Source organism: Chiloscyllium punctatum, chromosome 45, assembly GCF_047496795.1.
Source record: "Chiloscyllium punctatum isolate Juve2018m chromosome 45, sChiPun1.3, whole genome shotgun sequence".
Classification (NCBI taxonomy): Eukaryota; Metazoa; Chordata; class Chondrichthyes; order Orectolobiformes; family Hemiscylliidae; genus Chiloscyllium; species Chiloscyllium punctatum.
The window spans coordinates 47,723,019-47,741,060 of NC_092783.1; the positions used below are offsets into that span (position 1 = coordinate 47,723,019).

Below are 18,042 nucleotides of genomic sequence, written 5' to 3' on the forward strand. Positions count from 1 at the left end.
AGTAAATTTGCCAAATTCAATAAGACCAACTATCATATCATCAGTCAATGCACAGGTAGCTAAAGCAAATACGTTGCACTGCCAAATCTGGTCTAAATCTAAAGAATCTGGACAATGTTTAGATTTTAATGTGCTATTACTTTCTGTGGCAGTAGATAAGCCTGCATTTGTTGTTATTTAGACTTGTCCATGCACATTTAGTTCTTAAAAAGCTATGTGCATCGACTGATTGAAAATGTGAGTTGCAAGGGCAGCTGGGCACTTTGGAGATGAGTGAATGTGATAGTGAACTGTACCTCTTTAACTAGACTAAAGGATTACAAAATATGAAATGACTGAGAAGGATAATGTAAATTGTAGGGCTGAATTTTATATCAAAGCACAGAAAAAGAAATAGAAGGAAATAAAAATTAGATTCAGATTGAAAGAGGCAAAGGAAAAGTTTGAAACTAATATTTTGATTTTAAGCAAGACAATTGAAAATTCTCCCACTTACAATGAAAACCTAAAGAATTGGATTCCATGTTTGTATGTGGTACTTTTCAGTGCTAAAAGAATAGTTTCATTTAGAAAGGGACATTGACTTGAAATGACTGGGCTTAACTTTCAATGGCACATCTTGTTCATTTCTGCCACACAAATACTATAGAAGCATCACAGCATTCAATGCAATTAAGAATTGATGTACACAGTGAGATTGCTGTTGTTCTTGACAACTCTTTAACTATATATCTATATTTCACCTAAAATTGCATATGAGAAAAGATAGTTGCTATTAATACTGACATTATAATTACACTGCATTCTGTCATTCAGCTCATGATTGCATCAACACCAAATTGCATTTATATAGCATCTGTAACATAGAAAATGAGCAGCAGAGGAGTGTTGCAAGTTAGCTATGTGCATACAAATATTTCTGTCTCGTGCTCTTAAAAGGCACAGGTAGTGCACTATTGTTATTGAATTTCTTATTTTGGACTTTAAAAATTAACTATGTTTTATAGGTTTGCTAGTGTGACATTGTCTTTGAAAAGTGATATACAAAGATTGTTAAAGATTCTTCCAAAAAAAGAAGTTCATGGAAGGAACCTGGATGTCCGGCATTTTACGAAAGCAAATTACCAGTATTTTGAAACCCAGTTCATAAATGGTGAGTTTTCTGAAGGTTAAGCATTTGAAATTCTGGCCATTCGGTATTTTCAGGGATAAAAATTGGAAGTGCTGGAGAAATTCTTAAGCTTCAAAGAAGAGTCATACTGGATTTAAAAAGTTAACTCTGTTTCTCTCTCCATAGATGCTGCCGTATCTGCTGTGTTTCTCCAGCACTTTGTTTTTATTTCAATTATCCAGCATGTAGAATACTTAGCTTATATTATAATAGTTTCAGGAGTCTGGCTGATGAAGTAGGCTATAGAACTTTTAATTGTAGAATAACATTAGACTTATTCTTCCACTTTTTCATTTATGGTAATTTTCCTGAAGCTACTTCAGATAGTTTCTCTTAGCACAGTGATAAGACTGCAGTCTAATGTGATCTAGAATTTGCAATTACGAGTTTTTAAGTTTGCAGACATATTTTATTAGAATTAACATTTATCTCATTCTAAATTGAGTCCAATATAAATTAGAAATGACTGTAGGAAGTTCTCGGTGATCAGTTTAGTTAGTAACCTGCTCATTGCTGCAACAGAGTTTATTATTTTGAAATCCGGAAGAGAATTTGATTAGATTGTAGTTTGATACTGTTATGGTGTTATTAATATGAAGTATCTGGACAGAGTGGACTGGGAGAAACTACTCCTACCTATAAGTAGACCGAGAACCAGAGGGCAGAGTTCTTCTTACAAAGGAGAAATGCAACATGGGGCAAATCTTTTTCCACAGAGTGGATACTTAGGGTATGGAATACGCTTCCTGGAAGTGTGGCTGAAGCAATTTAATTGAGGCATTCAAGAGGGTGATGGATGAGTATTTAAATAGAGTCAGAGAGATGTACAGCATGGAAACAGACCTTTTGGTCCTACTCATCCATGTCAAACAGATATCCTAACCCAATCTAGTCTGACCTGCGAGATTACAAGTGGAAGGAAGGACGCTGACTCTGAGTATTTTGACTTAGTCACAGTGCAGTCCCAAATGCTTCATTCTGCACAGAAATAAAAGTCTTAAGGTTTTGTGATTGAGGGTGTTTATAGGATATTGGCAAAACTAGCATTTATTGCTTATCCCTGTTTGTCCATAACACATTGGTGATAAGCTACTTTACAGAATCACTGAAGTCAGAGTCACGATGATATATGTTGGAAGGGGAGCTTGCACATGTCATTGTTGCCTTGTCTAAATTATGGATTTTGCAGTTTGGGAAGCAGAGAGCAAGCTGCTACAGTTGGTTCCACAGGATAGTGCAACATCGAGGGCCTAAGGGCCTGTGCTGCGCTGTAATGTTCTATGTTCTAGTGCATATTGTAGGTGTGCATGCTGCAGCTAATATGTTCTAATGGTGGAGAGAGTGAATATTTAAAGCAATATGGACAGGACAATTCCAGAACCCACTCTTAGATTGGTTCAGGTTATATTCAACTGTAAAGATTGTTGGCGGTAAGAGACCTCCAGGTAATCTGTGGCTTACTTCCCATGCCATCTACTGGTATGGTTAAATAGTGCAACAATAGAAAGACCATGGTTGGATGTTTAAATGTTTCAGCAGGAGTGGACTCAAATGTGGGACAAAAACAGAAGTTTCAGGAAAAGCTCAGCAGTTCTGGCAGCATCTGTGTAGAATAATCAGAGTTAACGTTTTGGGTCTGGTGCCCCTTCCTCAGAACGGGGATGTTTGTAAAACAGCGGAATTGATTAATCCATTGAATCAAAAGACTTTGTTAAATAGAGAAAATATTACAGATAAGAAACAGAAAGGAGCTAGAGGAGGATAGAATTGGACAAAGAGATAGAGGTATAAAACTTGCAAAAAGAATGAGTGTTCATATTGCAAAAATAAGATCATTGCTTAGTAAGTTTCACTAAACATCAGAAACAGAATTGGAGAGTTGAGAATATTAATAAATATGGAGTGGTGTGATATTATAGTCATAGCGACCTCTCTGGTTTAGGCAGGATTGAGAAATGTAAACTCACTGGAAGAGAATGGTGCAATTACGATATTAGTGTTGAATCTTTAATGATATCGCAGCACCATATGCTGAAGGTTGTCTATGGCAGAATGGAAACGATAAATTATCTACACGTTATTGGTCATTAACTGCAGAAGTTTGGCAAAGGGAGTGAATTTCTCATAAATTTGACACACATACCCACTCCTTCAAAATTCCCTCAATCTCAAACCTTTATTTTTAAAAATATCTGTAATTGTTTCTCACTATTTCAACTTGTCGTCCTGCTTCTACTCCATCAATTTGTTTAAGCTTATAAGCAGGAATAAGATCGTCACTAGGCAATTTGTTTTTTGCAAATTTTGTTGAGTGATAATGAATAGCCATGGAATGCTGCTTTGCTGTTTTTGTTTTGAATAGTGCCATGGAGTTTTTTTAATATCCATCTGAGATTTCAAATGGACTTCAGTTTAACATCTCATACAAGGATCCTGCTACGACAGTGCAGTACTGCAGTTGGGTGCTACATATAATTGTCAGCCGATATTATGTGCTGTTTCACTGGAGCACGACCTTATCCCATAACCTTCTGAACTGGAGGCAAGAATGTTACAAATGACCCAAAGCCAGCTGATATATTTAGGATTCTGTGTTCAGTTTAAGTTGTCTTGCATCAGGAAAGAGGACCAAACTTGGGGAAGGTGCAGCATTTGATTGAGGTGATTCCAGGAATGAGAGGTTTTCGATAAGAAGCACAACAGGAACTGAAACTGCCTTTGCTAGAAAACAGTGAGGAAATTTGATAGATATGCTCAGAATTGAGAACTATTGATGAAACACAATTCTTTTTGACATGGATGTAGAAATAATGGCATTGCTTGAAGCAGCGGAAGATACAACTATGCAGAGAAAGAGCAAGGAAGTGGGTTAGTTGTAGGTTGCTGGTTGTATTTCTTACTGTTCAGGCTGTCTGTTCCATCTGTACAATGTTCTTCATCTTACAGCAATGGAAAGATCAAAGTTGCATTCAGCACACTGTGATATTTTTGGTTGCAATGGAAATGACAACCAATTTGTATTTGATCCTGTAGAAGAAGGATATCCAGGTATGCTGTATATATTTGTTTATTATCTGTATTCTCATACCTTTATTTTATGTGTCTGGTCTGCTTGTGTGTACATCCCCACCCTACATTTTCATATGTTTCAACTCACCAGTCACTCTCCTGGAAGCATTGGTTGATTGCTGATATTTGGTTCTAAAAATGTTCAAAGACTATTTTTAGTCCTGGGGGTGTCACAGCCAAACAGAATCCTGCTCTCTGCAGCCGTGCACACACATGCTGCAGGAAATTGATTCAGTGCAGTTGCATTGATTCATTTATATCCTTTGTTGATTGGATGCTGACACTAATTAATTGTACTGAAGTACTTTTTGCTTTGGCTAAGATCAATAAACTAAGTTTGGAGCAGAAATCATTCTTGGTTTATTTCAGTTTTGTAGGTATTTTTAATAACCTTGATCAGACATGTGAATTACACCTTTACAGGAGGTTGGACTTGGAATTTCTGATCCAAAGGCAGGGGTTTTACCATTGTATCACAAGAACCCTTTTTTGCTTTTGTGTAATTACTACCTGAATAAAGTTGCTGAGATACTGAGGATGTCCATATAGCAACCCACATGAAACTTAATTCCATCATCATCTGTTGTGTTCTTGAATTCTGGGAATAGTGTTTTCTGTGCCCAAATCTGACCATCAACACTTCACTGTTCCCAGAAAGTGAAAAATTGCAATTCTTATGTTTTATTGGCTGAATACCCAATAAGTGGTGAAATCAAGCAGTAGCAAATAATTTTCAAATGTTTGAGCTTTGTGATTTTTTTTTGGAAGATTAACAGTAGTAATCTAGGGCATAAAGTGGCATGGAATCAGTAATAAGATATTGAATTGATGACCCAATAATCAAACTTTTATATTACAGTTTATTTTATACATTTCTTCTAAAAAACATTGCCAAATTGTTAATAAATGCCTAATATTGATGTGGTATTCTGATCGAATACATTTAGCAATGGCTTTCATAGACTTGGCAATTTCTAATGCTATTCTAAGGGAATTGCACAAACATTGTATAAGCAGAACATTAGTGATGTTTGTGATACATCTGACTCTTAAAATGGCCAACTTTCACCAAAATAAAGTTTCCTTCAGAACTATCAGTAAACAATTGAATCTATGCAAAATATTCTATTTTCATTAAATTTATGATTACTTTGAAATTCTTTCTTTTAAAAAAAAGCATTAAATTTAAGAATTGGTTAAATGCAGGTGTTGTTCTCCATGAATTGTGTGAATGCTGAGATCATAAAAATAGCTTTTGTGAAAAAGTTACCACTATAGATGAAATTGCTGTACACTATTCATAATTTATTTTCAGCCCGTCAATCTCTGAGAAGGAATATCATTGTGCTGTTAATGTCTAATCACAATTGGGTGAAAGGAAGGTAAAGATAATTGACTTACACTGCATTGATATCCGAAGTGCTGCTAGTAGATCTAGCCTGTGATCTTTTTATGAAAATGTAACTGAATTCATTTCTTTATCAAATCATTAAGTGATTTCACATTTGCTACGTTGTCAGGTAATCTTGAATGAATGTAAATCTTGTTAAGTTGTGACAGTGATATCACAGTTATTTAGTTGAATGTCGACCCTGCGACTTCGAAGTTCATATACAAGGTTGAATGTTTGGTTTCAAGCTACATTTACATGAAATTTTTGGAATATTTTAGTCCTTTTGCATAAGTGTTCAAGTACTTTGTATCTGATATAATAAAGGTTATATTTGGTCATGTTTCCAATTAGATACCAAAAGACATTTTTTTTTATTTCTTTTGCAAAGACCCAATTCCATGGCAGATCCAGCAGAAGTTTTCAACGTTTATAAATCTTCGTTCGTTGACAAAGGATCCAGTAGTCCCGGACAAAGCCTTTCCACCGTTCCCACATCCACCAATTAGACAAATCACTTCAGTTGTTGAAACTAAACTCCATCATGGCTCTACACCATTTTCAAACAATATGTTGTTACAAAATTTGACTTCTTTGGCTGTACCACCTGTGAGCATATCAGCTGCGAATATTCCATCTCCAGTTGTTGGTGCATTTCCCCAGTTTTTCTTCAAATACTTAACTTCGTTGGGAATACCACTTACAAACATCCCAGCTCCACTTCTCAGTACATTTCCAAGATTTTTCTTACAAAGCTTACCTTCGTCGCCAGTATCACCTGTGAACGTTCCAATTCCGGTTCTTAGTGGACATGGACTAAGTCAGATATCTCAAACTTCTTGTGTTAATCCTGCGACATTCATAACACCAACAATAATGGGTCTTTCCACCTTGGACAATAATAAGACTCTACCTGTGTATAATACGTATCATAAGGATTACAAGTTATCAGGAAGGTGAGAACTTGAATGCTAATTTGTTAAATTTATTCATCATTCAGCTTTTCTTTTTACAGATTCACTAAAACTTGAAAACATTGTTGCTTTCAGTCATCATTCCTATGCATCTGAAGAACAATTTACTGTCCTGTCAATTATTGAAAAATGTTAGCACAAATGTAGGTTTTTATAAATTGTGCAATGCTTAAATTATTTGTTTAACATGGAATGGCCAGTCAATGGCTGCGTCCGTAGTAACCTGCAATATAGTCGAAACAGCATTGTAATAGAGAGGGCCAGAGCTTTGGAAGGTGGTGCAATACCAAATTATGATCAGTCTACAGGACAAGAAGCAACATGAAGCTTTCTCTTCAAAATATTGAAGTTTGGTTTGTTTTATTGAAATTTTGTTTGCGTGCTTGTACTTGCTGAATGTAATCACAAATGTAGCTGATAAACATTGGGAAATTATCTACATTTGAAGCAAAGCTTGAGAGATAGGTTCAGTTGAACACTACTTCCTCATACTGTTTGTAATGTGTTCCTGCAGTTACTTCTAGAAATACTTTGTAACATATCGGGATGATGGCGAATCATAGAATCTTGCAGCACACAAAGAGGCTATCATGCTGCTTCAGCTATGTGAAGTAGCCCTACAAGTTAGTCTTACACTCTTGCCCTACTCTTGACCCCATAATGCCACAAACGAATCCTCTTCCAGTAACCATTTATTGAAAAATGCTATGGTATCTCTTTTCACCATTCTTCTGGGTATCTCTAGATGCATACCCACTGAACAAAGACTTTTGACTTGTATTGCATGCTTCACAAACTTTTTTATCATGTTGGATTCTTCTTTGGTTGTTCTTGCTCTAATGAAAATATTCCCAACTTCTCCAATTTCTTCATATCCATGTTATCATCTGATAAATGACTTATGTACTCCATTTAGTCTTGACATCATCCCAAATGTGCAGTGTCCAGAGTTTGTACAACAGTCTTCAGCTAAAACTGCCAATGATTTGTCAAAGTTAATAATATTGTGCATTTAAAGTAATGAAATGTTCTTGCCTAACCACTTCACAGGGATATTTTAAACAAAGTATGACACCAAGCATGTAAAGAAATAGTGGGTCTGATGCAAAAGCTTGGTCAGATGTCAGTTTTGAAATGGTTCTTCAAGGAAGAAATTGAGGGAATAGTGAAGGAAGGATATTTAGGTATTTGGGGCCGAGGCAGCTGAAGGCATGGCTACCTGTGGTGGAGCAGTTAAAATCAGGGATACACAAGAACACATAATTTGTTTTTGTGATATCTCAAGAGAGTTGTGGGACTGAAGGAGAGTATGGATCAAGACCATGTAAGAACTTGAAAACAAAGATGAACATTGCATCTTATAGATGGTACACATAGCCACTAATGGTCTGTTACTGGTGGATTGAAATGATAGATCAGCTCCAATCAAGTGAGCTTCTTTATGCTGGATGCTGTTGAGCTTCTGAAATGTTGGAGCTGCACTTATTCAGCCAATGGAAAGTTTTGCATTACACACCTGACTTGTGTCTTTAAAAAAAAGTGGACAGATATTGTGGAACTGAGAGGTGACAGAAGATGGGAAGCATTTTCTCTGCGGCTTTTGTGAGTTTGGAACTCTGTGCTTCTGAAGGCATTAGAGTTGGGGTGTTTGAATATTTCTAAAATGGAGCTGGAAAGATTCTTATTAGGCACGGGAATCTCAGCTCATTAGGATTGGATGAGAAAGTGGAATTCAGATTAACCATGACGTTATTAATGGCAAAGCAAGTTTAAAGGCCCAAATGGCCTATTTCTCCTATTTTGTATGTTTGTTCCTTCACTGTCACTGGATAAAATTACTGGAACTCATCTTTAACAGCACTAACAGTATGCCTACACCACATGAAGGACAGTGGTTAAAAATGGCAGCTCATGATCACTTTCTCAAGGGTAATTAAAGATGTGCAATCGCTCACAACCATGAATGAATATTAAAAAAAAGTTTCTACTTTTGCCATGTTCTGCAACCTTATCGCCTGGCATAACCCATAAACCACTATTGCCATCAAGCCAGGGAACCAAGCCCGTTTTAACAAAGCATCAAGAGCACATGCCAGGAGGAGCGCCAGGCGTCCTAAATAATGAAGTTGCAAACTAGTGCAGATGCATTACAGAACTTGTATTCCAAACAGGGGAAGTAGAAAGAGATAGATAGGGCGAAGTGATTTCAGAAGCAATGGATCAAATCTAAGATTTGCAGTCTGGCCAGATCCAGATGTGGCTTGTGAAAGATTATTGAGGTGTGCCACAGTCCACAAGATGCTGAGGTAACATTTAAGTAATATTCTGCTTTTGCATTTTTCCTGCCAAAATGAGCAATTTCCCATTTTCCCACTGCATATTGTACCTGCCAAGTTTTTGCCAACTCATTTGGCTATCAGGAGGGGGCATGATTTTAAGGTGATTGGAGGAAGGTTTAGGGGCGATGCCAGAGGTAGGTTCTTTCCACAGAGAGTGGTGGGTGCTTGGAATGCACTGTCAGCAGTGGTGGTAGAGTCAGATACGTTAGAGACATTTAAGCGACTCTGGATAGACATGGATGATAGTAAAATGTAGGGTATGTAGGTTAGTTTGATCTTAGAGTAGGATAAAAGGTCGGCACAACATGGAGGGCCAGAGAGCCTGTACTGTGCTGTACTGTTCTATGTTTATTTAACTTATCTATATCAGTCTATATCCTTGCTTTCTCCGCTTCACAACATACTTTCCTTTTAATATTGGCGTTATTTGTAAATTTAGCCACCTTCTCATCCCCTCATCTAAGTCATTGTTGTTAATTGTTCAAATCTTGGACCCAGCACAGATTCTTGTTGGGCCCGACTTGTCATATCCTGCTCGTCTGTAAAAGACTCATTTATGCATACTCAATTTTCTAATTATGCTAGTAAGTTATAAGTTAACTTATACCATAAGCTTCTACTTTGTACAATAACCTTTTCTGAGGAACCTTACCAGATGCTTTCTAAAAATCCAAATATAGTACTTTACAGGCTTCCTTTTATCCACAATACATGTTGCTCCTTCTCAGAATTCAAATAAATTGTTAACCATGTTTTGGGCGGCACGGTGGCACAGTGGTTAGCACTGCTGCCTCGCAGCGCCGGAGACCCGGGTTCAATTCCCGCCTCAGGCGACTGACTGTGTGGAGTTTGCACGTTCTCCCCGTGTCTGCGTGGGTTTCCTCCGGGTGCTCCGGTTTCCTCCCACAGTCCAAAGATGTGCAGGTCAAGTGAATTGGCCATGCTAAATTGCCCGTAGTGTTAGGTAAGGGGTAGATGTAGATGTAGGGGTATGGGTGGGTTACGCTTCGGCGGGGGCGGTGTGGACTTGTTGGGCCGAAGGGCCTGTTTTCACACTGTAAGTAATCTAATCTAATCTAATGTTTCCCTTTCCCAAAACCATGCAGACACTTCCCAAGAGATGCTCATTATAACATCCTGAATGATCCAAAGATTGCAGACAGATGGGTGACAGTGAGGGGGTCTGGGAGAAAGCAGCCAGTGCAGGGACCCCCTGCGGCCGTTCCCCTCAAGAACAATTATACTGTTTTGGATACTTTTGAGGGGGGGACGACTTACCGGGGTAAGCAATGGGGTTCAGGCCTCTGGCACGGAGCCTGTCCCTGTTGCTCAGAAGGGAAGGGTGGAGAAGAGCAGAGTAATAGTTATTGGGGACTCGATAGTTCGGGGCACAGATAGGCGGTTTTGTGGGGGCGAGAGAGACTCACGTTTGGTATGTTGCCTCCCAGGTGCAAGGGTACGTGATGTCTCTGATCGTGTTTTCCGGGTCCTTAAGGGGGAGGGGGAGCAGCCCGAAGTCGTGGTCCACATTGGCACTGACATAGGTAAGAGGTGGGCTGAGGATGTTAAGCAGGCTTTCAGGGAACTAGGTTGGAAGCTCAGAGTTAGAACAAACCGAGTTGTTGTCTCTGGTTTGTTACCCGTACCACGTGATAGAGAGTCGAGGAATAGGGAGAGAGAGCAGTTAAATGCGTGGCTACAGGGATGGTGCAGGAGGGAGGGATTCTGGTATCTGGATAACTGGGGTTCTTTCTGGGGAAGGTGGGACCTCTATAAACAGGATGGTCTACACCTGAACCTGTGGGGCACGAGTATCCTTGGGGGGAGGTTTGCTAGTGCTCTTTGGGGGGGGTTTAAACTAACTCTGCAGGGGCTTGGGAACCTAGACTGTAGCTTTAGGGTGCAGGACCTGAAGTGTAGGGAGATTAGGAACATGGCATCAATCTCGAAGGAGGGTGCCTGTAAACAGGAAGGTGGCTTGAAGTGCGAGAAGTATACAAAATAAGGTAGGTGAACTTGCAGCGTGGGTTAGTACCTGGGATTTCTATGTTGTGGCTATTACGGAGACGTGGGTAGAACAGGGACAGGATTGGCTGTTGCAGGTTCCAGGGTTTAAATGTTTTAGTAGGGTCAGAGGTGGGGGTAAAAGAGGGGGGGGTGTGGCATTGCTTGTCAAAGATAGTATTACAGCGGTGGAAAGGACGATGGATGAAGACTCGCCATCTGAGGTAGTTTGGGCTGAGTTTAGAAATAGGAAAGGTGAGGTCACCCTGTTAGGAGTTTTCTACAGGCCTCCTAATAGTCCTAGAGATGTAGAAGAAAGGACTGCGAGGATGATTCAGGAGAAGAGTGAAAGTAATAAGGTGGTTGTTATGGGGGACTTTAACTTTCCAGATATTGACTGGGAAAGCTATAGCTCGAGTACGTTAGATGGGTCGGTGTTTGTCCAATGTGTGCAGGAGGGTTTCCTGACACAATATGTAGACAGGCCAACAAGAGGTGAGGCCATACTGGATTTGGTTCTGGGTAACGAACCAGGCCAGGTGTTAGAATTGGAGGTAGGTGAGCACTTTGGGGACAGTGACCACAATTCGGTGACTTTTACTCTCGTGATGGAGAGGGATAAGTGTGCACTGCAGGGCAAGAGTTACAGCTGGAGGCAGGGAAATTATGATGCGGTGAGGCATGAGTTAGGATGCGTGACTTGGAAAAGTAGGCTTCAAGGGAAGGGCGCAATCGATATGTGGAGCTTGTTCAAGGAGCAACCATTGAGTGTTCTTGATAAGTATGTACCTGTCAGGCAGGGAGGAAAGGGTCGTGTGAGGGAGCCGTGGTTTAATAAGGAATTGGAATCCCTTGTTAAAGGGAAGAGGGTGGCCTGCATAAAGATGAGGCGTGAAGGTTCATTTGGGGCGATTGAGAGTTATAAGGTAGCCAGGAAGGATCTAAAGAGAGATCTAAGAGCAGCAAGGAGGGGACATGAAAAGTCCTTAGTTAGTAGGATTAGGGAAAACCCAAAGGCTTTCTATAGGTATGTCAGGAATAAAAGAATGACTAGGGTAGGAATAGGTCCAGTCAAGGATAGTTGTGGGAAGTTGCGTGTGGAGGCTGAAGAGATTGGGGAGACACTGAATGAATACTTTTCGTCAGTATTCACTCAGGAACAGGACATTGTTGCCGATGTGAATATTGAGTCACAATTAATTAGAATGGATGGCTTTGCGTTATGTAGGGAAGAGGTGTTGGAAATTCTGGAAAGGGTGAAAATAGATAAGTCCCCTGGGCCTGATGGCATTTATCCTAGGATTCTCTGGGAAGCAAGGGAGGAGATTGCAGAGCCATTGGCCTTGATTTTTATGTCCTCGTCTACAGGAATAGTGCCAGAAGACTGGAGGATAGCAAATGTGGTTCCCTTGTTCAAGAAGGGGAGTAGGGATAACCTTAGTAACTATATGCCGGTGAGTCTCACTTCTGTTGTGGGCAAAGTCTTAGAGAGAATTGTAAAGGATAGGATTTATGAACATCTGGATAGGAATAATGTGATCAAGGATAATTGGCATGGTTTTGTGAAGGGCAGGTCGTGCCTCACAAACCTTATTGAATTATTTGAGAAGGTGACTAAGGAGGTGGACGAGGGTAAAGCGGTAGATGTGGTGTATATGGATTTTAATAAGGCGTTTGATAAGGTTCCCCATGGTAGGCTACTGCAAAAAATACGGAGGTATGGCATTGAGGGTGAGTTGGAGGTTTGGATTAGGAATTGCCTGGCTGGAAGAAGACAGAGGGTAAAGGTTCATCTTGGAGTGCAGTCACTAGCGGTGTTCCGCAACGATCTGTTTTGGGACCATTGCTGTTTGTCATTTTTATAAATGACCTGGAGGAGGGGCTAGAAGGTTGGGTGAGCAAGTTTGCGGATGATACGAAAGTCGGTGGAGTTGTTGACAGTGAGGAAGGATGTGGCAGGTTACAGCGGGATTTAGATAAGCTGCAGAGCTGGGCAGAAAGGTGGCAAATGGAGTTCAATGGAGCTAAGTGTGAGGTGATTCACTTTGGTAAGAGTAACAAGATGATGGGGTACTGGGCTAATGATCGGATACTTGGTAGTGTGGATGAGCAGTGGGATCTTGGTGTCCATGTACACAGATCTCTGAAAGTTGCCACCCAGGTAAATAGTGCTGTAAAGAAGGCATATGGCATACTGGCTTTTATTGGTAGAGGAATTGAGTTCCGGAGTCCTGAGGTCATGTTGCAGTTGTATAAGACTCTGGTGCGGCCGCATCTGGAGTATTGTGTGCAGTTTTGGTCGCCATACTATAGGAAGGATGTGGAGACACTGGAACGGGTGCAGAGGAGGTTTACCAGGATGTTGCCTGGTATGGTAGGAAGATCCTATGAGGAAAGGCTGAGGCACTTGGGGTTGTTTTCATTGGAGAAAAGAAGGTTTAGGGGTGACTTGATAGAGGTGTAAAAGATGATTAGGGGTTTGGATAGGGTTGATCATGAGAACCTTTTTCCACGTATGGAGTCAGCTATTACGAGGGGGCACAGCTTTAAATTAAGGGGTGGTGGATATAGGACAGATGTTAGGGGTAGATTCTTTACTCAGCGAGTTGTGAGTTCATGGAATGCCCTGCCAGTAGCAGTGGTGGACTCTCCCTCTTTATGGGCATTTAAACAGGCATTGGATAGGCATATGGAGAATAGTGGGCTAGTGTAGGTTAGGTGTGCTTGGATCGGCGCAACATCGAGGGCCAAAGGGCCTGTACTGCACTGTATTTTTCTATGTTCTATAATTCTAGTATCTTCCACACTTAGTGATGAGTACTCTCCTCTGATATAATATAAAATGTTACTTTTCCTTTTTACATTTCTTGCAAATTGTCCTAATGTGCACAAGGTGAGTACTTACGTTATTAACATGCAGATTGCAGGCAGAGAATAATTTCTTCTTTCCTGTAATGCAGACATCATTGGTACTGTTTTTCATCTCTAGTTGCTTTTGATCCAAGTGGCTTATATGTTATTTCAGAGTACATTTAGGGATCAACCGCATTACTGTGGGTCTGGAGTAACATTTACGCCAGGATGGCGAATTAAAGGGCTTTAGTGGTTCAACTAGTTTTTGCAACTAGGGCATTACTGTGACTAGTTTTACATTACAGATCTTTAAAAGTAATTATTAATGTAAGTTCCTTCGCCTGTTGTGTTGCGATCTGAACCAGTGTCCGCATTATCCTGGGCTTTTGGATTACTGGCCCAGTGACATCACCACTAAATGACCATCTTGTTGGACATAGCGAATGGATTTTTCTAACAGAAGATACATAGGCCGTGGTGTGCACCCAGTGGTCAGTATTAAATCGTGCTCATTTTGTTACAAATAGCATTCACTGACATTTGAATATTGGGAGTAAAACTTCAAAACTTTGGTAATGCACTAAGTAGTGAGCAGGATAGTAACAAACTTCAGAGGGACTTATGAAACTGAAATAATACAAGTTTGATGACAAATGATCGAAGTATGAAGTGATGCTTTTAGCAGCAAAAATGAACAATATGGTATGAATTGTAATATTTTAAGGGGGTGCAAGAGCACAGGAATCAAGATCATTCACAAACTGTTAGAAGCCTTGCTGGGAAAATTCATAAGGCAGTTTGTATAACTAGGACAAGTACTTTTTCAAATAAAGGTACTGTAGACCAGAAAAGTCAATCCAACGAGTTCAAGATGCACAAAGATTTTTCACTAATATCAACACTGATTTGGATGTAAATAGAGGAGGAATAGTTAGTAAGTTTGCAGATGACACCAAAATGAATGGTATAGTGGATAATGAAGATGGTTATCTCAAGAGTGCAATGGGACCTTGATCAGCTGGGCCAAGGAATGACAAATGGAAGTTAATTTAGATAAATGTGGTGTTGCTATTTGGTAAGGCAATCAGGGCAGGACTTGCACACTTAATGGTAAGGTCCTGGGAAGATTGGCTGAACAAAGAGACAAAAGGGAGTAGTAATGGTAGTATAGGAGCAATAGAGATGGAAATTGGCTGTAAACTAAGTTGTGAAAAGGAGGAACCAAGTCAACAGAGCTGAGAGCAAAGTTAACAAGACATAATTGGGCACAGGAGAGGATGGAAGGTGGTACCTAAGAAAAGTGGTGGCCAGGCATTGTACTCAAGTTGTGGAACTCAGTGTTGAGTCCTCGAGGTGCTAAAGTGCCTGAGCGGAAAATAAGGTGTTGATCCTCCAACTTGCATATGTTCAAATTACCTTGTTTAAAAAATGTAAACAAATTTTGGAATTGTAACTGTCAGTTATCATTAATTGTTGTATTTTCCATGGCGATACCTCTTAGTCAGAGTCTTCTTACTAACCAACCAGCATTCATACAGTATAAATGTCGGTTTTCCTTTATTTGCATATTGCAAATTGTCCTGATGAGTGTGAGTCAAAAAACTTTGACATAATGTATATCTTTTCAGCAGTACTCCTACTTAATAACTTGGACCTTGGTGTATAGGGCATATTTTAAACTTGGAATCATTGAAAGTGTGAGGGGCATAATATAGAACTTCAAAAGGACATAGACAAGTCAGTGGAATAGATTGACAAGTATCACGTGAAGCTCAATGTGAGGATATACGATATGATTTGTTTTGTAAGGAAGTATATGGCAGGACAATTCAAATTAAGGTAACAATTCTAAAGAGGGTGCAGGAGCAAATGGCTGAATGGCTTCCTACACTTTGGTAATTCTCTGATCCAGATGGGTTCTATCCTTTATAGTTTCAGGGCAACCCTTCTTCAGAGCACTAATATTTTTCATAATAATTACTGCTGCCCCTCTTTGCTACTGATTCTATATACCTTGTGTCCATGAATAATTATATTTGTCCTGCCCTTTTGTTTGGTAAGGTCTCCATTATTTCCATAGTATCATATTCCTCCATGGCTATCTGTGTTTGCACTTGTAATTATTCTTATTTTTCAGCCCTATGCACTTACATAATTTCATTTTCTAACTAAGCAATTGGCATTAATGGGGACATTTACTTTTTGCATCATTCACTGCAAATTTAACTAATGCTTTTACTTCTCACAACTAATTCTTTTGAAGGGAAATGGGTGTTCAAGAGACATTGCAAAGCACAGAGGAACCTATTAAAGAACTTGATAGCAAAGGAACGTTTTCAATCAATGATGATGGAAACAATGGTAAGTGTTGGGTCACGTAAGTCAATGTTAACCTTGCTATTTTATCACATTTGGAATTAATAATATGAATAAATGTGCTTCTTACAGTTGAATTATGTAACAAGATAGAAGTGCTCTTGCAGAATGTTCAATTTCATTTTTACTATTTCAAAAATAATTCGCACTTAACTTTTTCTGTAATTCCCCAAAGTGGTTTTGTGATAGAGCCAAAAATTATTTAATTGCTTCTGTTATTGGGAAGGGAAAGGTACCAAGTAGAACGAGAAATCAGTGCAGATATTCAAAGGGGGTAGCCAGGCATTCAGGGTGGGTGATGACACAGCCTTGATTAGGAAGCTTAAGGTGAATGAACCCCTGGGGGCAGTGATAACATGAAGTGTGAGGATGGTTCATGATCAAATAACGTTGAGACCAAGAGGGAATATTATTGGGTCATCAGTTTAGCTGGAATTGGACTGAAGGAGAAAGAATTGTGTCTTGTCAACAACAAGAGCTCAATGGGTATAAGATGGAGGGTTAGGCAAAAAAGCAGTCAGACGTGCACGTTCACAACTACTGGACTCTTCACAGTGCTTAAGAACCAATTAATTACTTCCAAGATGTAGTCACTGTTGTAACGTAGGATTTGCAGCTCACCAAACTCTCTCAAACAGCAACAGGATGGTGACGAAGTGATCTGCAATTTGTGAGGTTCCTTGCTCTTCTTTAAAATAGTGCTAGTTGAACTTTCACATCTATCCACGAATGTTGATCGTCCCTCAGTGGAATCCATAAATGACACCCCTTACAATGGGTGCTCCTTCAACACTGCACTGGACTGTCGGCCTAGACTTTCTGTCCCAAATTCTTTGAATGGAACTTGAACTCTCAACCTTGTGATTCAGAGGCAACTGCACTGCTATGAATTGGACCACAGCCAATAAACAGAAAAATAAATTTGAAGAAGGTGAGAGTTCCGGTCCAAGGGTTTGGGCACAGGGGTACTTTAAACCATTTGGCATGGTTGGCTGGTGAAAGGGATGATGAAGAAAATGATTAAATGGGATAGCCATAATGAAACAAAAAACGGTGGTGTACATCTTAACCTTGTGCAGTTATGGATTACAGCAAATAAGTACATTTTGAGCAGCCCTATTACACTAATAGTGTTACTGCAGACTGGAAAGAAGCAAGACTTTTTTTTTCTAGTGAAATGAGCACATTCTGAATTATCTTATAGCTTAAGTTAAGCATATCACAGTGACTTTGGGGGAAAAAAAGGAATTGCATTCTTTTGCAGTTTTAATTTACCTTGCTGTAAAGTGCATGACAGCCAATATGTCACTTTTTGAATGGATTCACTTGTTATGTAGGCTTCAGATGTTAAAAAGTCTAGGTTCACCAGTAATGGGGGTCAAGTTGTTTTTTTGTTCAGAGTTAAATTGCTAGGTCTGTCCAACATCTGTGGTCATATATGCAAGAAAAATGGAAGTAAAATCACAGTGCATTCAGGTATCTCTTTTTAATGTAGAAGCAAAAGTAAACTTATTTGTTTAAAGAAAAATAAATTTTTAAAAGGTTTTCTTACCTAACTGTGTCTTGGATGACTCTTTAATAGATTATGGGAATCTACTGCAGCTTGTTTCTTTTGTTAAAAAGTCCAAAGCAATTGCACCAGACAGTTTCAGGGATTCAGTAAACTGTCCTCCAAATCAACTTCATGAGAGAGAGGCCAGCCCAAGCAGCTCAGGATTACGGTAACTTTTACTTATTTAGAGAATATATAACAACTGTTTACAAATTCAATCAAAATATATATATAGCAATAAGATTGTTTTAGCATTTGAAGTCTCCAGTTTTGGTATCCATGAACTTGTGTTATGATAGTTTACATGGTAACTA

General features: G+C 39.4%; 1 protein-coding gene across 6 annotated transcripts in view; it reads left to right on the forward strand.

Moving 5' to 3' along the window:
• LOC140467375 (uncharacterized) overlaps positions 1-18,042 on the forward strand; it is a 41,605-nt gene that overhangs the window by 13,345 nt on the left and 10,218 nt on the right. For 5 of the 6 annotated variants that reach the window (XR_011955434.1, XR_011955435.1, XM_072563694.1 and 2 more), the window contains exons 4-8: positions 1,008-1,153; positions 4,118-4,219; positions 6,022-6,586; positions 16,064-16,161; positions 17,759-17,897. Coding sequence is in view for 4 of the 6 variants with exons in the window: in XM_072563694.1 (XP_072419795.1) it covers positions 1,008-1,153; positions 4,118-4,219; positions 6,022-6,586; positions 16,064-16,161; positions 17,759-17,897 (1,050 nt within the window). In the remaining 2 variants the exon portion in view is untranslated. The remainder of the gene's footprint in view (positions 1-1,007; positions 1,154-4,117; positions 4,220-6,021; positions 6,587-16,063; positions 16,162-17,758; positions 17,898-18,042) is intronic. The other variant, XM_072563697.1, reaches the window with a different exon arrangement.